General features: G+C 42.8%; 4 protein-coding genes across 4 annotated transcripts; 3 read left to right on the top strand and 1 right to left on the bottom strand.

The window, feature by feature from the left end:
- Positions 1–1,438: 1,438 nt before the first annotated feature.
- EAF02_003039 (uncharacterized protein) lies at positions 1,439–2,988 on the top strand (the record flags this gene model as incomplete). Its single annotated transcript, XM_038899087.1, has 4 exons — positions 1,439–1,814; positions 1,876–2,301; positions 2,351–2,572; positions 2,627–2,988. The coding sequence occupies 4 exons, from the start codon at positions 1,439–1,441 to the stop codon at positions 2,986–2,988; spliced, it is 1,386 nt and encodes a 461-aa protein (XP_038761375.1).
- Positions 2,989–7,503: 4,515 nt separating this feature from the next.
- EAF02_003038 (uncharacterized protein) lies at positions 7,504–9,318 on the top strand (the record flags this gene model as incomplete). The annotated part of the gene is made up of 3 exons (XM_038899086.1): positions 7,504–7,915; positions 8,023–8,108; positions 8,164–9,318. The coding sequence occupies 3 exons, from the start codon at positions 7,504–7,506 to the stop codon at positions 9,316–9,318; spliced, it is 1,653 nt and encodes a 550-aa protein (XP_038761374.1).
- An 877-nt stretch (positions 9,319–10,195) lies between these two features.
- Positions 10,196–12,262, top strand: EAF02_003037 (uncharacterized protein). Its single transcript, XM_038899085.1, has 8 exons — positions 10,196–10,708; positions 10,758–10,816; positions 10,867–10,949; positions 11,008–11,049; positions 11,113–11,235; positions 11,315–11,375; positions 11,431–11,985; positions 12,061–12,262. Exons 1-8 carry the CDS (start codon positions 10,397–10,399, stop codon positions 12,122–12,124), a joined length of 1,299 nt encoding a protein of 432 aa, XP_038761373.1. The 5' UTR covers positions 10,196–10,396; the 3' UTR covers positions 12,125–12,262.
- A 682-nt stretch (positions 12,263–12,944) lies between these two features.
- EAF02_003036 (uncharacterized protein) lies at positions 12,945–13,748 on the bottom strand (the record flags this gene model as incomplete). The annotated part of the gene is made up of 2 exons (XM_038899084.1): positions 12,945–13,512; positions 13,570–13,748. 2 exons carry the CDS (start codon positions 13,746–13,748, stop codon positions 12,945–12,947), a joined length of 747 nt encoding a protein of 248 aa, XP_038761372.1.
- Positions 13,749–15,734: the final 1,986 nt, after the last annotated feature.

The following is a 15,734-nucleotide window of genomic DNA, read 5'->3' as shown; positions in this document are numbered from 1 at the left end:
TCTTGCTCATTACAGGCATCAAGGTCCGAGCCGTTAATATACAGGATACCTGTTTGCTCTATCCTGTCATCAGGATTCGTTTCCTGTGCATGCACCCATCATGAGCGCAGACCTCAATATGATGAAAAATTGCTCTGACGCTCTGCATTTATCTTCCGCAATATGACAAGAGCTTGTTTTCGAATCAACAGGCGACTCGGATCAGTTCCCTTCATACTTTTTTTTACTACTGAAAGGTGGGTCATTGATAGGGGATCGACGAGCATGTCGGCATATCAGCCGCCTCTGCATCGCATTACATCTTGCATTTCCCGGATGATTCCGCTAGATCTACCCGTTAGATAGTGTGAATTGAAGAAGAATGAAACATCGCTGCACCAAACCATACCGGAGATATCCCAGTACCCGCTGTATCCACCCAAAACATGCGATGCTGTTTCCAAAAACGATACGAGATAAGGCCCCTATTCAGCGCCGGAATTTGAACGAGATAAACGGTATGTCCTCCGAAAGCATGATAAGGATTTGTCAAACGCAAACACTTGAACGATTTGACACATTCACATTGGACTACCCCTGAAGCTTAATGTTCTGCCTGCAAGAGATCTGGCTGCCTGTTTTCCTTTTTGTAAGCTCGGCAATATCTTCTCGATTGCTTTACGCTTGCTACCAGCTAAGTAGAGTCGTGATACGTAACAAAGCGAGCTCTTGAATGGCGAGGACTAGAGAAGTATGATGAGAAAAGGCAGAGATGGAATACACCATGTCCAGACAGTCACGTGATACTTCGCATGATCAGTGCTCCAGTGCTTCGGTCCCTTTGTGGATTTTAATCTCCACCCGTCGCTTTCAGAATATCTCGTCCGAAGTTCCGAGCAATATCCAGAACCCTAATAAATACAAGTGACACTTTCTGAGACTGACCGTGGCCGGTAGCATTGACTAATAGATCTTCCGCAAGGGTACAGCTCACCGGTCGGAAGAAGTTATTGAGTTCCACCAATAATCAAGTGCAAAGAGAGCTCAAAACAAGGATGAAGCTTTCTTGTACCTGAAAAAAACAAAATGAACCAATACATTTTATTAAAACTTATATGGGGCTACAAATTGATGCGGGGTTTCATTCCCCCATGTTTTCCCTTGATAATCTGGGGACGAGATTATCTCCATATTTTCTTGAAGATGGGATGAAATGACAGGCGTATGCTCCAATCATGAGCTCACCGTCTTCGTCACCGAACCCAAGTCAAGGGAACAAGTCCGGAGAAATAGAATCTCCCTAATTCCCCTGAAAGTAATATGGAGGCTTTTCATGCTCAATTTAATTTGGAGACAGGGCAGTATATAAGTCCTACCAGACCCCGAGCATAGCTATGGAAACTGCCAAGCTACTTCTTCAATCACTTGGGCAACTGAAATATCGGTTTCGTACTTCAAGATGCATTTTCAATTGAGCTCCGTTCTTTCAATTGCTTCCGCTGCAGTTGCAGTTGCAGTTGCAAACCCTGCATTGCAAGACGCTTCATTGGATCAAGCGCTCACTCGTAGAGGTCAGCCAAAGCACGCATCATCATCATCATCAAGGCCAAACGTGCAATGCCATCCCAAGACTCCACAGACGCCTGCACCTTCTCCGCCAGCCAGAACTAAGACATGCTATGTCAAGAGTTCCGGCAATGGAACAGATGACTCTCCTGCCATCATGAGCGCACTTAACGAGTGTAACAACGGTGGTCATGTAATTTTCAGTAAAGGTGTGACGTACTTGGTTGGCACAGCAATGGACTGGACTTTCCTTAAGCACATTGATCTCGGTATGCAATTTCCAATACTACGCCAATCAACGCGTTTTTCTTTTACTAATGAATATTGCAGACATTCAGGGTGAAATCCTCTTCTCGGACGATACAGATTATTGGCAAGCCAATGCCTTCCCGTTCGTCTTCCAAAACGTGACCTCATTCTTCAAGCTTGGAGGAGAGGATGTCTTTATGTATGGTGGTGGTACCCTCAATGGAAATGGCCAAGTCTGGTACGATCTTTACGCCAAAGACATCTACACACTCAGACCAGTCCTTGTCGGAATTGATGGACTCAAGGACTCTATCTTGAGCGATTTGGTTCTACGTTATTCACCAGAGTACTACAACTTCATTGCAAATTCAAGCAATGTCGTATACAATAATATCAACATTGCCGGAGGAAGCTCGAGCAAAAACCCTGCAAAGAACACTGATGGATGGGACACATACAGAAGTGATAATATTGTTATCCAGAACTCTGTCATCAACAATGGAGATGGTAAGTACCCTTCCTTCCGGACTTTGAAACCTTGCTAATCAAATTCTAGATTGTGTGTCTTTCAAGCCCAACAGCACAAACATCTTAGTTCAAAACCTTTTCTGCAATGGTTCTCACGGAATCTCCGTTGGATCCCTCGGTCAATATCCCGGAGAATTTGATATCGTCGAAAACGTATACGTCTACAACACCTCATTGCACAACGCCAGCAACGGTGCACGTATCAAGGTTTGGCCAAACACCGCATCAGCACTCAGTGGTGATCTCCAAGGTAAGAATATTCCCCTACGCTCACCTGCCAATTACACAACTAACACACTCACAGGAGGCGGAGGATCTGGCAGAGTACACAACATCACTTACGACACAATGTACATCGATAACGTTGATTACGCCATCGAGGTCGACCAATGCTACGGTCAAAAGAACCTAACCCTCTGTCTCGAATTCCCCTCTCCTCTCACCATCACCGATATCATTTTCAGAAACTTCACCGGAAAAACTAGCACCAAATACCAACCACAGATTGGTACATTTGCTTGTTCGAGCGAGTCAGTTTGCAACAATATCGTCGCAAGTGACATCAACGTCTTGAGTCCTAAAGGTGTAGATAAGGCTTATTGTCTTAATGTTAATGAGACCGCGTTGGATGTTACTTGTACTACAGATTTCTTGGGGTTTAATTAGGTGGATGGATTTTGACGGCACCTAGTTTATTTGGGGAGACGTTGTATAACTTAATGATGCTATGTTAATGCTAAAATTTTGCTAAGATAAATTGGTCTTGATCTGTGAAGTTGGTGTGCTGCACGATGCTTTGTTATCTTATCATACAAGTGTACATTTTCTACGAAGACCCCTTTCATCTCACCATTCTTTTGTATCGCTTCTCTTGTCGCATATCGCACTTGAAGCTTCACAACTCTCGGTCAAACTTACACATATACACACATCCTTCAATCAAGGTATCTTAAGGACGACGCGTTCGTTTCTACACTTCGTAGCCTATCAAACTTTTTCTCACCATTTCGTCCGAAAATTCCTTTCCATCACTGTACAAATCTCATTCGGATATCAACTCGTATTTAAAGTTTCATTTAAAGCTCGTTCCATTTAAGGTTACTCCGAGCTAGGGTTGGGCGATTTGATGATATATAATATCGCATATTCGTCACATCAATATAATATATAATATTAGTCAAATCGCATTATATATATGACTAATCACAAAATCCTATAAAACCCTATAAAAATCCTATAAAAGGCTATTTTGAAGCTATTTTGAAAAGAAAATAGTTAGTATAGAAATCACATGATTAGCACCTGACTTTTGGGTCTAATTATACACTAAATTGAAAATTAGAACCTATCAAAAACTTTTTCCAAAAACGACCCACTTTCATTCATCCTGATGGTTTTATTGACCCAAAAAACACGTGCATAAGCTTGGCATAATATTTTATATGCCTCAAAAAGCATGATAATATGAAATTATATAACCGACCCCCAAATTATATAATTCGCCCATCCCTACTCCGAGCCCCTTTTCAAACCATTTTTTAAGGTTCCGATTAACGTTGCATTTAAAGTTTCATCGGTCCTTGCGAACCTTGTATCTGGATTCTGAAGGTGGACATGAAATGAAATTTCATTCGGATTTTGCGGGAAGTCTCGTCCGAACTTAAATATACTGTACGTTTCATCTTGATGTTCGTTTGGGACTTCTTTTGCTGTGTGCTTATCTAGTCGAGGAATGATAAGAGCATATAAGTTGTGTGGATTCCATGCTGCACTTTTGGGTTGTTAGCATTTCTTCTCTTCCTCTTTTCTTCTTTCTTTTTATTTTTTCTTCCTCCTCTTCCTTCTTTCTTTTCCTTCTTTTTTTGGCTCATTTGATGGAGGTTCTCAATAATGTAGATGAACTTGACGCTGCTCTCTATCGAAGAAAACGATTGAACGTATTCTAACAGAGGACTAAGTGCATACACATTATATATGCATATGCGTACTAGAGAGCTAGATCCGCTTAATCCTACTTGTATAGCACGCACCGACTCATGTGTTAAATGCTTAGGAATACATTGGAGCAGAACTTGATGTATTAGAAAGAGTGTTGACACCTGCCACCCCGCAGAATACGCCAGATTTCCTGATACCTTGAATCAAGCACACTTTTAAACAATAAGGAACTTCAAAATTGGCTTTGTGGTGAAGATTTGTGGCGATGAAATTCTTGGCATTTACGGTCGCTTTGAAAACTGGTTGGTGAAGCGGTATATGTGGGATTTGGTGGATTACCTATTTTGAGGTTATTTATTACTTGGAAGACAGTTCCAGTGAAGGTGACGTCGGATTTTTATACTTGGTATAGAAAGCTAGGAAGATGACGTCGAAGAATAGACTATTGCATAGGCCTTGCCAGTCATTGCAGGAAAGAAGAGAGGAAAGAAGAGAGGTGCGAACGTTTGATGGAATAAACACGGTGCTAGTGATGTAGCACGCTGTACAGCGCATGAGTTCAAACTTGATCTCAAAGTCGAGATAACAAGGAAGTGATAATTGAGGAGAGTGCATTCACTCACTATATAGTCGAGCAAAATCTCCTAGACCTTGTTGCGTATAATTGGGAAACACCTAAGATCGTGGGTACCTAGAAGGTGGTCGCTTTGAATAAAGTTTAGAAGATACAGCAGAATTTGCATCAAATCAATGATCGATGACGTCCAAAGAACCTTCGCTGAATATGTGAGTCAACATAAATCTAACATGATCTGAGCGGTCATCGAATCGACCCTGAAGCTGAAGAAGTGTCAATAGCATGCACTTGCTTGCTATGAGGACAACTTCCTAGGCCTTCTCGAGAAGATCCCCAGCCCGTATATTATCGTAAAATGGTCTATAAAGTAAGAGTATAACGGTAACAGGAGTGATTCTTACGCATGCATTACTCTATTCCATGTAAATGGATAGAGATACTTGCATGTAGCAGATGTCCTCTCTGTGCTTTGGCGTGTTTATCTTTGCCCGGATTCCATTCCAAATCAATCAGTATCAGTCGAACAAGCAGCCCATGTTGGCGCACCCAAATCGACTCTGAATTTTTTTGAAAAAGATCATTAGCTTCTTGAAATAAGTTTTGAGGGAGGAGATACTAGAAGACTACCTGGGTAGCAACAACAGACATTAGATGAGTCTGAAGTGAAATCTGAATGACTGTTTTTGATGGTAGGTGCTGTGTAATGATGTTGAAGGAGATCAAAAAGGAATAACTCGGTAGTAAAAAGCGAAATAAAACTTCACTCTTTGATGTTTATTTGGTCATGATAAAAATTTCAACAAAGTGTAATCTGGACATAGGTACTGTGCTCTCAAGGTAACCTTGGAACTTCTAGCTGCTAAATTTTTACGCCACAAATTGCGCCACGGCTTCAACTCCTATGGATGCCAAAATTCAGCCAGAACATCTCCATACTCGAACTTTTTCGGTTCCGAGAGACTAAGTAGAATTCCACATTATTGCCTATAAGGTTAATCTTCTAACCCCCATTCTCGTCGGCAGTCAAAAACGAGTAAGAAAGAGGTGCAAGCGTGTGATTTCAATCAGGGGTGGCATAGACACGTTAATACGCAATCCATGGCGGACCCATTTCTTCGTTCGGGACCGAGAATTATAGCTCTGCCAAGCTCAGCAGTACATCGTGGCTGCGAGTATCAACCAAAAAGACATTTGCATCGATACAGCTTTACAAAACTTACTTGTCTAGGCAGGTGTCACAACGAATGTTGCCCAAGCCCAAAAGATCCTGTACTCCGTAATTCAGTACTGGCATCATCCGACCACCATCGACTTCCAAGTTCGCAATTACACTGCAAATGGCATTAGAATGATTCGAGCCCTTCTCTATCATCACCAAAAAGATTGTGCTCCGAATTCCCACCTGCCTAACTTTGTTTCTGAGTTTAAACAGACTTCCTAGTTCCTCATGTCTGGGTTGAACATGCACGCGCGTCTTTTCTTGGTCCCGTATGCAACTATTAGCTATGTAATGGCAACTGGCAGCCAAGGTCCACGATCCATTTATCCATAGATGAGATCGACCTAATCCTTCAATTACATCTAATATCATAGCATGGCACAAATCTTGGCAAATTTCAAAATCTGCAACACACTACCGATATTCAGACAAGCGCCGCTAACACAATTATGTAATTCTTCTGATGTTTCGAGCCCGATTCCCCGACGATTCTTTTATACAGCTCAGGACAGAAGCAAGTCTCTTTGGGGGATGGGAAGTAATTGTAGCCTTAACAATACTACGATAGATTCGATTGGCGTGCTGGATAATCGCAGTGCACTTTTGGCCGTACAACAAAGAGAAAGAGAAGGAGAACAAAAAACACAATCGGTCACCTCGGTTGTCTACATTCATATCCCCATACTCCGGTACTTTTCTGGCTCACCACCCTTGGCATGGAACTGGAGGCGTAAGTCTTGAGCCCCATAGCTCCCGCCGGCAACGATTTCTAAAGGTTACTGATTAAAATGTGGGTTTAATCTTGAGCTTTGATGACCTCAGAAGGGTCAACTTCAATCTTAGCATTCACCAACTTATGTTTTTTCTTCAACGATTTATATTTTCCACGCCTTGTAGTGTTATGCATAACAATCCTATCTACCAGTTCTTGTCATGCTCCAAGGTGTTTCAATGACTACATACTTCCGATTTTTGGGTTTTGTTTCGAAACAGTACAGGATGATGAATAGTTCGCATTCATCCGTTTCCTGCATTCCTCGCCAAATAGGAAGCCCTGTGCCAGCATTGTGGGGACCGATCGTGGCACCCTGCTAGTCAATATACAATTTCGAACATGGATTCTGACTTCTCCCATACCCCATCTGGTTTATTTCCGCCCGATATTAATGCGACAAGAAGGAGACCCCTTTGCCTTTTACGTCACCCATAGACGGTAGGATGCATCGACCCTGAAGACTTTACTGCAGGGGAAATAATCCAAATATCTTAAGTGTCGAAATACATGGCTCTAGCTCTATCTCGAAGCCTAGATCCTGGCAAAGTCCGATGGGACACCAAGTATATATCTGAAGTATTTTCTCTTCCCATAGAATCTTTCATTTCTCATCAGCTCTTCAGTCGCCAGTGATATCCTACTTCTCTGTTCTCTAGATATCAACAAGTCACTATGCGTTCTTCTACCTTGGCAGTCACTGCTGCTGCATCCGCTGGCATTGTTAATGCCGCAGCAAATTCTACTCTCAGTGATATCTGCACAACCTCCTACATCCAACAATCCCTTCCGGACCCCGCTACTATTGGCCTTGCCATCACTCTCAACTCTGCATCCGTCACGGCTAACGCAGTCTCCAACACTACTACTACTGGCAATACCTTCTTCCCAGATGCGATAATCAGTTATTGTAATGTAACTTTCACCTATTCTCACACTGGAAGAGAGGATTCAGTACTTGTCCAGTATTGGTTGCCGGCCCCAGCAAACTTCCAGGGTCGCTACTTGTCTACTGGAGGTGGTGGTTATGCGATCAATTCTCAAGACCAATCACTTCCTGGTGGTATTATCTATGGTGCCAGTGCAGGTATCACAGACGGAGGCTTTGGGGGTTCACTAACAATTTCGACACCACTTTTCCCCTTGCCAATGGCACTGCCAACTACGACTCCCTTTTCATGTTCGGCTATCAAGCCCACCACGAATTGAGCTTGATCGGAAAACAGTTCACAAAGAATGTGTTCGGCATGGGAGACAGCAAGCTTTATTCTTACTATCAAGTATGTTTTCCTGTGTCGTTTTCTGTATCGAGAACCTGATTATTGACTATCTTAGGGATGCTCCGAGGGTGGACGTGAAGGATGGAGTCAGGTTCAACGCTACGCTGATGAATGGGATGGCGCTATCACAGGTGCTCCAGCCATGCGATTTGCCCACCAACAAGTCCAGCATCTTTACTCCAACGTGGTTGAAAAAACCCTTGGTTACTATCCACCACCCTGTGAGCTGGATATGATTGCGAACCTCACAATCGCTGCTTGTGATCCTATGGATGGCAGGACAGATGGTGTTGTTGCCCGTACAGATCTTTGCAAATTAAACTTCGATCTGAACTCCACACTTGGTGGGGTATATTCATGTGCTGCAACTCCCGCTTCTACAAACCCATATAACCCTAAGCCCACACTTCCAGCACAAAATGGTACTATTTCGGCTGAAGGTATTGCAGTCGCTGCTAAGATTATCGACGGTCTCCGCGACACCCAAGGTCGCAGGGCTTATTTATCCTATCAGCCAGCTGCAGCTTTTGATGACGCTGCCACCACATACAATGATGAGACCAACAGCTGGGAGTTGTCTATCAGCTCGCTTGGATCTGAGTTCCCTGTACGCTTTGTTGAACTTCTCGATGCCTCTACCTTTGATGCTGGTACCTTCGACAACGTCACCTACGACACACTTAGAGATTGGATGTACACCGGATGGCAAATGTATGAAGATACATTGCAAACCACTTGGCCCGACCTCACCCCATTCCAAGCAGCAGGTGGAAAGGTTCTTCACTTCCATGGTGAATCAGACAATAGTATCCCTACCGCCTCATCTGTCCGTTATCACGAGTCTGTCCGCTCTGTCATGTATCCCAACATGACTTTCAATGAGAGTACCGAGGCCCTCGGCGACTGGTATCGTCTTTTCCTGGTTCCCGGAGCAGCTCATTGTGCTACCAACTCGTATCAGCCCAATGGACCATTCCCTCAAACCAACCTCGCTGTTTTGATCGACTGGGTCGAGAATGGCAAAACACCTACTACTCTCAATGCCACAGTTCTCCAAGGCGAGTTCGAGGGAGAGGAACAACAAATTTGCGCTTGGCCATTGAGACCAATGTGGTCTAACAATGGAACTACCATGGCTTGCGAATACGATCAAGCTTCCATTGATAGTTGGATCTACGACTTTGACTCCTTCCCAATGCCAGTCTACTAGATTGTGCAAAGGGGTCATGATTGACGAGTAAATGGCATGAAAGTCATGATTTTACATCCTGCTTAATGAAAGTTGACGAGAACTGGTGGGCGATGTGTAAATTTAAAAGCTTAAGCTTCTCCTGTATATATTTTTAGATTGTAAATATTCAACTGTTATAATTTGTTGATCTGCCATGATGTTTTGTGAAGTTCCAAGGGTTACAAAATATGGGTTCATAGTACCTGTATAAATCTTCGAGACACTCCTTTTCTCCCGAGAACCTTTTCACTTCGTTTATATTGCTTGTCGTTCAATTGTCGTTCCATATTCACCGCAGGATTGTGAAGGTGCAATTTGGAATGAACTTTCATACATATCGTACTCTCTTGGATACTTCAGGCGACAAACACCCTTCAATGTCTGATATCTTATGTGGCATTGACGATCAAAATCATTCGCGGGATAGATGAGATGGCAACTCTCGAGTGGATGGCGAGACTGTAGTTTTGGGATCGCGTTTGTTGGTCATTTCGTGGAAAATTACACAATTATAAGGGAAAGACCTGATAAACACACACCTACGATATTCCTGAATATTCGTTGCCGGGGTGGTCCCTACCCCTTGATCCCTTCCTAGACTGCTCAAGATGAGCCCTTTGAAGGTCATGTAAGCACATCTCATAGCCCAAGGATAACGCAAAGATTTATCTCACTAGCTGCTGGGACTGATAATAGGACAAGCACGTAGAGGAGTAGGTCTCATTGGCTGCCATTGGCTGTATAAAGTTAAGCAAGGATTAGCGGTTCATTAACCCGTAAATAGCAACCGCCGAAAATCCCTCCGCTTTATGCTTATTTAGAGGGCCTTTGACAGCTGTTTATTGAAGAACAGATTAGCACGAGAGCTTGACGGGGAATATATCTTGTGGATTTTGGTTAGCTGATTTACTTGGATACTTTATCGGTACGATTGCACCGGCCGTTAAAGAGGCCGTTTATATCTCGGAGATCTTTTGCACACGATCATATAAGCGGAAATCTGATAAGGCTTGAACGTACAACGTCCTGATTTTTGTACTTATTTTTTTTGAAAGATATGGAAGGGTCAAGTGCGGATCTGGATCCAGATCAACAATTCCGATCGATGAACGATACTGAAGGTGAACAATTGGATTTGATGTCAAACTCTTCAAATATCCAGGGAGCCATCTCGAGGCCGAATGAAACCGATGTGGACGCGGTATCTTTAACCAACCTAGATTCAACAGAGAACATCCCGTCTACTAACATACATTCCAATCATAACGTGACGACTGACATTCACACATCCTCATATGGCCATCATGGTAGTGCAGGAACAGAACCACAAAGAGCCGATGCACCGGGATTGGAGGTAGATTCTATACAGGTGAGTTGCAAAATATTGATGCATGATATCAAGACTAATACACGATCAGTCTTCAAATGATAGTGATGCAGATTCCGCCATGGGTGATTCATTCATGTGGGCAGGATTGTCTATTTATAATTCAAATAGCACGACATAGCAGCTGATACTTGATATAGAAGTTCTACAGCTTCTATACGAGACAGTGTGTACGAATATGTAGAGGAAAATGGACGGACATATCACGCATATAATTCGGGAAGTGAGTTTGAACGGAATACATAATGGTTTTGCCTGCTCAGTAGCTGACATGCGTTTAGAGTATATTCTCCCTAATGATGATGCCGAGCAAGAGAGATTGGGTAAGTCAACTATGGCACGACATATCGTGTGATTAATGTAGTTGCATTAATTAACGATCTCAGATTTGCAACATCACTTGTTCTCTTTGTTGTTTGATGGAGTATTACATCTTGCTCCTCTTCCCTCTGAACTCCACAATGTTTTAGATATTGGAACTGGAACTGGCTTGTGGGCAACAGAGTTTGGTAAGGCCATTTTACCACTCGCCTATTCGATATGCTATTAATGATGAAAGCGACTAACTCTTTTTTTTTTCATTTCTAGCCCAGAAATATCCTTCAGCGCAAGTAATCGGCACAGATCTCAGTCCAATTCAACCGATCTAGTAACGCACTATACCAATCTAAAACTCCGCCTCCCATACTAACAATCGCCTCCAGTGTACCTCCAAATTGTAGTTTCGAGGTAAACGACGCAGAAGAACCCTGGAACTACTCTCAAAAATTCGACTATATCCACGGCCGGGCCATGGTCTGTTGTTTCAGTGATCCCGCCGGCGTAATAAATTCTGCCTACGACTCCCTTCGTCCCGGCGGTTACTTTGAGATGCAAGACCCGCAAATGCCTATAGTAAGCATTGACTCTTCGATAAACGGCACCTCTCTTGAAGAATGGGTTCGAGTATCATGTCTCGCCGCCGAGCATCGCGGACGTAAAGTAACAAATTCAAGACACTACGGAAAATGGATGGCCGAGGCCGGGTTCGTGGATATCGTTGAGAAACATTTCTTTTGGCCGTGTAATCCGTGGGTCGGAGGGGAGAAGGAAAGGTTGCTAGCAATGTGGACGCAGCAGAATTTGTTGGATGGTATTGAAGGAATGACGATGAGGAATTTGACGGCGGGGTTGGGGTGGACTCCCGAACAGGTAGAAATGTTGTTGGTGGGTGTCAGGAAGGATCTCCAAAATAAGAGGATTAATTTTTATGTTGATGTGTGAGTTTTGTATTTCTTTTTTAGCTTGGATAATCATTATGTGTTTTAAGAGGAATTGGGACTGATAAAATCTAGGGTCGTCTTTTATGGGAGGAAACCAGGACCGGTGAAACTGGAAAACGGGGATAATTCCGATTGAGTGTTTCAGTATTAGCCATGTGTGATTTTTTCATTGCGAAACTTGGGAGTGTACATATTTCTAGTGTACATCTATTTCGTGTTACCAAGTTATTATCCTGGGTTGGCTGTGCGGGTGAGATTTATGGCAAGAATCTATAATTCCAAACGTTCAAAACATGTCTGAGAATGATGGTTGTGAAATTGAGATGACCATAAGACTGACTAAAAATCTTCAGAGGGTATAACTGAGGGTTTGCGCTGACAATGTCATGCATTTCAGCTGCAAAACGCCAGTTTTCCATTCGCGAATCGGTCCTACGAATGTATTATTGAAACCACCTGTCATTCAATATCATGCCATTCTAGCCCACCTTGCAAAGCTTGCACTAGACAAAGTCAATTGGCGCCGTCAAAGCAGAGTGAAAGTAACAACATGCTATAAAATCCATATTTATCTCTATATGTGATGTCTATTCTATGAAGTCTGTTCTACTGCAGTGAAATATATATAAAGCAGCAAATGAGGATGAAATCAAACGTGATAATTCTTGCAGAGGATATCTATGATATACGTTTATATGCCCCGAAAGCAGTTTTTCCCTCCCAACTCATTCCCATTCTAGGAATCATGATGAAAAGAATACAAAAAAGTCAAACAGAATCCAGTCTCGATTTAGAAGTACAAACAAAAACAATAACACAGGAAAATCGATGCAAAAAGCCTTCCGCCAAAATCCAAAACAATTCGGATACTGAACTACAGTACCAGACATTCCAAACAAAACTTTTCATAGGCATCAAGAGATTATCCAAATACCCAAGTCTATAATGCAAACCGCTTAGTGAACCGGGTTCTTGAGAACGCAAGGAGTGACTGGAGCGGCCCATCCCAAAAGTCTGTTTGCAACATCGCTAGCATAACAGCTGGTACCCCAGAGTGGTGCGCCGAGATCGGTTCCCTTGACATAGGTTCCAGAGTTGTAGATTCTAGCCGCGGCATAGGCACCTTGAGCAGTCTTTGGAGATCCACTCTGGGTCAAGCATTGTTGCAATCCGTCACCACCACCTACGACCCCATAGGTACCAACTGTTCCATCTTTAACCATGCCGGTGATGGTGGCAGCTGGACATGGGCTTATTGGGTTGCCGTTCATGTTGCAGCTGTGTGCACCGTTGTGGTCTTGCATGAGTCCAGGGTTGAAGACCTGTCCGGATGTAGAGGGAGCGCGAACACAGCCCCCGGATTCTTGCATGACGATTGCAAGGATGAATCGGGAGTCGACACCGGAAGAAGCGGCAACTGAAGTAATGGCGGACTTGATGTTGGCTATTTCAGCGGGAGAGTTGTTGGCAGCACCGCCGAATTGGTTGCAGGAGATAGTCATGACGGCTTGGGAGTTGGCCCACCTGGAATTTTATATTAGCATAAAGTGATTAGTTTCACGGGTAAACAAGAGAACATACATGGTCTCAAAGGTAGTCCATGCGGAAATAGCAGGCCAGTTGGATCCATCACCGGTGAACATCTTGTAAGCGACAGCTCGCTCGACAAGGTTCTCAGCTGTGGATTCTGCAACAGGAGTTGGAGCTGCAAAGGAGACCGATGCCATGGCAAGGAGGGCGATGAAAGCTTTGGAGAACATATTGAATGATGAGTGTATACTACTGAAGATGTTCTAGAAGGACTCTGGAAAGGTCTGGAAAGATTGTTGGAAGGAGAGAATGTTTAAATAAAAGGAGTGTATGTGGTGAGTTGGTTACAAAGGAATGTGAATAAAGAGACTGAAGAAAGATGTTTGAATGTTGATGAGAATAGAATGATGTTAAAATGATGGACTATTTGGAACTCTATATACATCTCGAGAGATTTGAAGGAAGGTTAATGAAATGAGACTTCTCATCATGGATGTAGAGGAATATGGAAACATCCTCCATGACAAGATTTAGATCTATTGATGTCGATACATTGGCCCACGATACAGAATATCGCTGAGCAAAAGCACTGTGTGGGATGAAACAGCTCGAAATATGATAAGGCTTAGCTCAGGCACAGGAAATCAGGCACAATCCAAAGAAAGCATCTGGAGTTGAACCCCGAACAATGATCCTTTGATCATAATGTCGAATCTATCCGATCCTCCAGGGGCACCAGGAAATTTATCCCATTGTGCTATTTATATATTGCAATCCGTCGCGAATTTAATTATCCTCGAAGACCTGTTCGATGCTAAGTGACTTCAAAATCGCCAAGTTAAAAGGTTGAAAGACGTTGTTGAAAGAACGAACATTATCCGGGAATCCGTACAACAAAGAGACGCTAAAAGCCTAAAGAATTGTTCCTCGAACTCTCCGATGCTAGTGTCTTGCCGAGAAGTACACCACCGTAGCACAATTTCCCCTTGTATTTTAAACAACATTGCGCAATTACAGCAGTCAGCTGTCTTCACGTGTTTTTACTCCTACTCCTCAAAGTTAATTTGCCCGTCGCAATCCTCAAACAAGGGATCAGAAGTTCTCGTTCAATCCACCATGATAAGACGCCACACTCATACGTGCCAAGAACTGCGGAATTTAATTCAAGTGGTTCGCTTTGCTACCTTTACTAAGCGAGAAAGGGGAAGGATTTAAGGTGACATTCACCGAGGCCTAGTGAAATTATAAGTCTGGGACTGAAGAAAATTTAGTCAGCGATGAAGAAGAAGAAAAATTATGGAGCCGAGAATAGGTTTAAAGTTCTTATATTTCCGAGATGTTAAGATGCGGGGATGTGGCGATGCTTTGTTTGAGTTGTAGCCGCATTGAAAATGGTTAGCAGAAAGTTTCACGTTGACGTAAGAATAAGGCTGGGTGCTACCAACTAGGATACATATAAATAGGAGGGATGTAATTTATCGTGAGCTAAATACAACGTAACTTTTTTTTTCTCGTGACAATCTTATGAATGATACGACTTTTGTATGTCGTACTGGGAAATTGGAATAAAGGCACGAAAATATTCATTTGTCAAGCTCCTACACAATGGAATGATAAATTAGATGTCGACAAAAACAGGACTGTCACAGCATTCTAGGATTGCATATATGTAGCTAAGCTTTTTGATGCAAGGAATTTGAACACAAAGGGTAAAATCGATCGCCAAATTTGCAGTCGACATTCATCGGGCAATCCCTTCATGTATGCGTAATTAGATCATACAATATCACGGTCGGAAGTGCTTACATACTCCTGATGGTAAGCTTCCCGACAAGATATCAGATAGCCCTATCCTGAAAGAACGAGATTGTATTTGTGGTCAATGTAGAATATTGATCACTGGATCCTTGAAATTATTCCATTACGCGGATGACTTACTTTCAGAGCATGAAAAATTGGAAATTGAGTGAGAAGATCTTTTGGCATGATCATGAAGTTTATTTGTAAATGATGACTGCTAATTGTTTATTGATATCTTATTTCAACTGACTTGATTAAGTCATATTAAGTTGTTCACGCGAAAAGCTTCAAAAAAAATGTTACCCCCAGATCAACCCCATTTAACGTTATGTCCAGCTCCAGATGGCACGGCTCATGTTGTATCCCTGCAAATATAGAAAATATTTTTGATATTACCGATCGCCGATTCGCAAAAA

The sequence above is a fragment of the Botrytis sinoallii genome (genome assembly GCF_014898435.1).
Source record: "Botrytis sinoallii strain Bc 23 chromosome Unknown BSIN_004, whole genome shotgun sequence".
In the NCBI taxonomy this organism is placed as follows: Eukaryota; Fungi; Ascomycota; class Leotiomycetes; order Helotiales; family Sclerotiniaceae; genus Botrytis; species Botrytis sinoallii.
This window is presented reverse-complemented; position numbering and strand designations above follow the sequence as displayed.

What these genes read in the sequence shown, in the direction of transcription:
- EAF02_003037 (XM_038899085.1), top strand. Translation starts at nt 10,397, where the DNA reads ATGGAAGGGTCAAGTGCGGATCTGGATCCAGATCAACAATTCCGATCG. An exon ending in TCACGCATATAATTCGGGAA is followed by an intron (nt 10,950 to 11,007) that starts GTGAGTTTGAAC and finishes ACATGCGTTTAG; the next exon opens with AGTATATTCTCCCTAATGAT. An exon ending in TGCCGAGCAAGAGAGATTGG is followed by an intron (nt 11,050 to 11,112) that starts GTAAGTCAACTA and finishes TAACGATCTCAG; the next exon opens with ATTTGCAACATCACTTGTTC.